Source organism: Salpingoeca rosetta (assembly GCF_000188695.1).
Source record: "Salpingoeca rosetta unplaced genomic scaffold supercont1.15, whole genome shotgun sequence".
Lineage (NCBI taxonomy): Eukaryota > Choanoflagellata > Craspedida > Salpingoecidae > Salpingoeca > Salpingoeca rosetta.
Window position 1 is genome coordinate 1,068,568 of NW_004754919.1, and position 2,719 is coordinate 1,071,286.

Here is a 2,719-nt window from a genome sequence, read left to right on the forward strand (position 1 = left end):
TCGAGTTCTGAAGTCGTTGCTGTGTGTGAGTGAGCGCGTGCATCTCAGTGAGAGAGCCAACAACATTGACACACAGTGTACGCACGCAGGCACAGGCAGGTGTGACACTCGGGGAAACAACAACTTCACTTGCTGCCACGTAGTCAAAAACCTTGGCGCCGGGTAATGTTTTAGCGACTCGCAATTGAACGCGCGCAAGTCCCGCCGCCGTGCCAAAAAGCCATGGAGCAGCTGTTTCCTGTGCCGTCTTGTGAACTTGTCCGAGTATGCTGGCGGTGTGCCAGCTCCTCAATCGTATGGGGATGTCGTATGGGTCTCTGCTGCTCCACGCCTTGCTGCGCTGCTTGCCATGCTTCCTTGTGTGCCTGCCTTTTCTCCCGTCGCGCCTTTTTCTGTTTCGACGAGAGAAGGCGACAGTGGAGGAAGTTTGCCCAGCGCTGTTGCCTGTAGCGCAGAACCCGCCCCGTCTGTACGCAAGCCAGTGTCACTGGGACGCGTACGCCGGGATCGCACCCAACCACGGTTGGTTGGGCAGTCCCCTGACGCAAGCGACACTTGCGACGGCGACGGCGACGGCGACGACGGGATCTTGTGCGCCGCTGGCTCTTGGTCAACTTGCCCTTGCTGGCATTCTGATCCGCAACGACCTTGCCACCATTCTTGTTCTTGGCAGCCCCCTTCGGCTTCTCCTCTACCTGCAGGCAGACGTGTGCTGCGACTCCGTCCGTTACGAAGGACGTCGCTTCCTTTAGCCGCTCGTGGTCTCGAGGGCGCCTTGGCCTGAAGAAGTCATCAAGGCGAGACCCATCGCCTTGACGGGGTTGTATCTTGAGGAGGCGCAGCGTGGATTTGGAGAAGCGCAGGTGTCTTGTGCCTCGAAACAGGGGAAGGAGCGGTGGGTGCTTGTAACGGATGTGGCTGCGCAGCAGGAAGACAAGGAGACAAGGTGCATGTGAGTGTGTGAGATAGTAGTTGACATGAGCGACGAGCAGTGCACATGGACACATGCATCAGACACACCTGTACTGCCGCAGTGCCTGCTTGACTGCAAACACAAAGCCCAGGCGCTCCTCATTTGTCTTGCAATCTGTGAGCAGGTCTCGCAGCTCAGCGTACTCAAGATCATCCTCAACTGAGTCCTTCTCTTGGTCCTCCTGGTCCTCCTGCTCTTGCTCCTTTGCTTTCTGCCGCACATACCTGAAAGTACGCAGCCAGCGTGCTGGGGCGTGCCTGATGTGGAGTTTCAGGGCTCCTTGAAGCGTTCGACAGGTCATGTCAAGGAGGTTGTGTGCGATGGCCTTGATCTGTGGTGGCGTGTTGACTGGGGTGGTCGCGTTTGGCATTGTGCGGCTGACGCCGCGAAGGGCCGATGTCTGCCGCGTGAAGGCTGTTGTGGAGACCTTGAGGGCCTCCCATAGGCCTGGTGCTTGGTAAGGCTGCTTTTTAGCGCGGACAGCGCGGCGAGGCTGCTTCGTAGGACGAACAGCGCGGCGAGGCGAGGCCAGCACGCGCTGGGCCTCTCTCGTACTGACATCGTGGGCTGGCACCTTCTTCTTGCAGATGACAGCGAGCAGCGCATCAACGTCCTCTGGCCCAAAGCCATCGACCTGCGGGATGGCTGATGACTTGCCTTGACCAGGCCCCTTCCTTCGCCGCCGCCGGCGGCGCTTCCTTTTTCGTTTGCGCTTCTTCTCGCTCTTCTCCTTCTCCTTCTCCTTCTTCTTCTTCTCCTCCTCCTCTTTTCGCTTCTTGATTCGCTCTTGGAGCTCGCTCTTCATATCCACTCCCTCTGTGCTCTGTAGCAGCTGCTCCAGCACCTTATCACTCGCCTTGCAGACGAGGTCGCTCACCCACTCCACGTGCTCCACACATTCCGCCACACGTGGGTCAAGGCCCAGGCTGGCAAAGGTCCGTGTCACAGAGACAAACTTCTTCATGCTGAACAAGCCGGTGAAAATGGAGCTCAGCAAGCAATGGATGGCCTTTTGTTTGGGTTTTGGGTGGGTGTGGTGCCTCGCGCGCGTTCTGCACTCCTCCCGCCGAATTCCCACAACCGGCAATGTTTTTGAAAGGCTTCCACGGTGAGGGTTTTTCTATGAGTTGGTTAATCGACACCACCTCCCTGATTTTGCCAACAAACATACAAAAAGGAAACAACCAACCAAGAAGGAAACAGGCAAACAAGAAGGAAACAGGCAAACAAGAAGGAAACAGGCACACAACACCACACACTCTCTTTGAAAAAAAATTATGAAGGTGACATGGCGCACGCATGGCGTGCGCCATTTCGCCTTCATATCCGCACCTGCGGCCACATATGGGCCAAAATGTGCCGTGCGGCAATAATGTGCCACATTGTGATGGGAGGTGGGTATAGCTCATGTGTGCGTGTTTGGGCGTTTGGGCGTGTGTGTGTGAGTGTGCGTGTGTGTGCCTACTTCTGCGTGTGTCCCTGTTCTTGCACGTGCCCAATGCCTACTAGCCGGCAAGGGCCTGCAGTCCAGACACGTGTGTGCCGTGCTTTCGACGCAGAAAGGCGTAATAGTTGCGATATGCCGACAACTACGACTTGGGGAGGAAACGCCTAGCCGCCAAGAAGCAACGTTCCACCTTCTTAACTACTGACAGGAAACAAAGTACATCCCCACTCGACAAAGACGGGAAGGCGCGCTAGACTCTATCTCGGCGCCCCGTTTCTCCTGAACCGACCTGAACTTAA

At 56.7% G+C, this 2,719-nt stretch overlaps 2 protein-coding genes across 2 annotated transcripts in view; one reads left to right on the forward strand and one right to left on the reverse strand.

Annotated features, from left to right (window-relative positions):
* The window catches only part of PTSG_12381 (uncharacterized protein), a gene marked incomplete at both ends in the record, with an annotated part of 11,982 nt that extends 11,816 nt beyond the window's left edge, over positions 1-166 (forward strand). The window contains one exon of the mRNA XM_004992867.1: positions 144-166. Within this exon, the coding sequence (XP_004992924.1) occupies positions 144-166 (23 nt within the window). The remainder of the gene's footprint in view (positions 1-143) is intronic.
* A 4-nt stretch (positions 167-170) lies between these two features.
* On the reverse strand, positions 171-1,937 carry PTSG_06033 (uncharacterized protein; the record flags this gene model as incomplete). Its single annotated transcript, XM_004992868.1, has 2 exons — positions 171-918; positions 1,021-1,937. 2 exons carry the CDS (start codon positions 1,935-1,937, stop codon positions 171-173), a joined length of 1,665 nt encoding a protein of 554 aa, XP_004992925.1.
* Between the last annotated feature and the right edge of the window lie 782 nt (positions 1,938-2,719).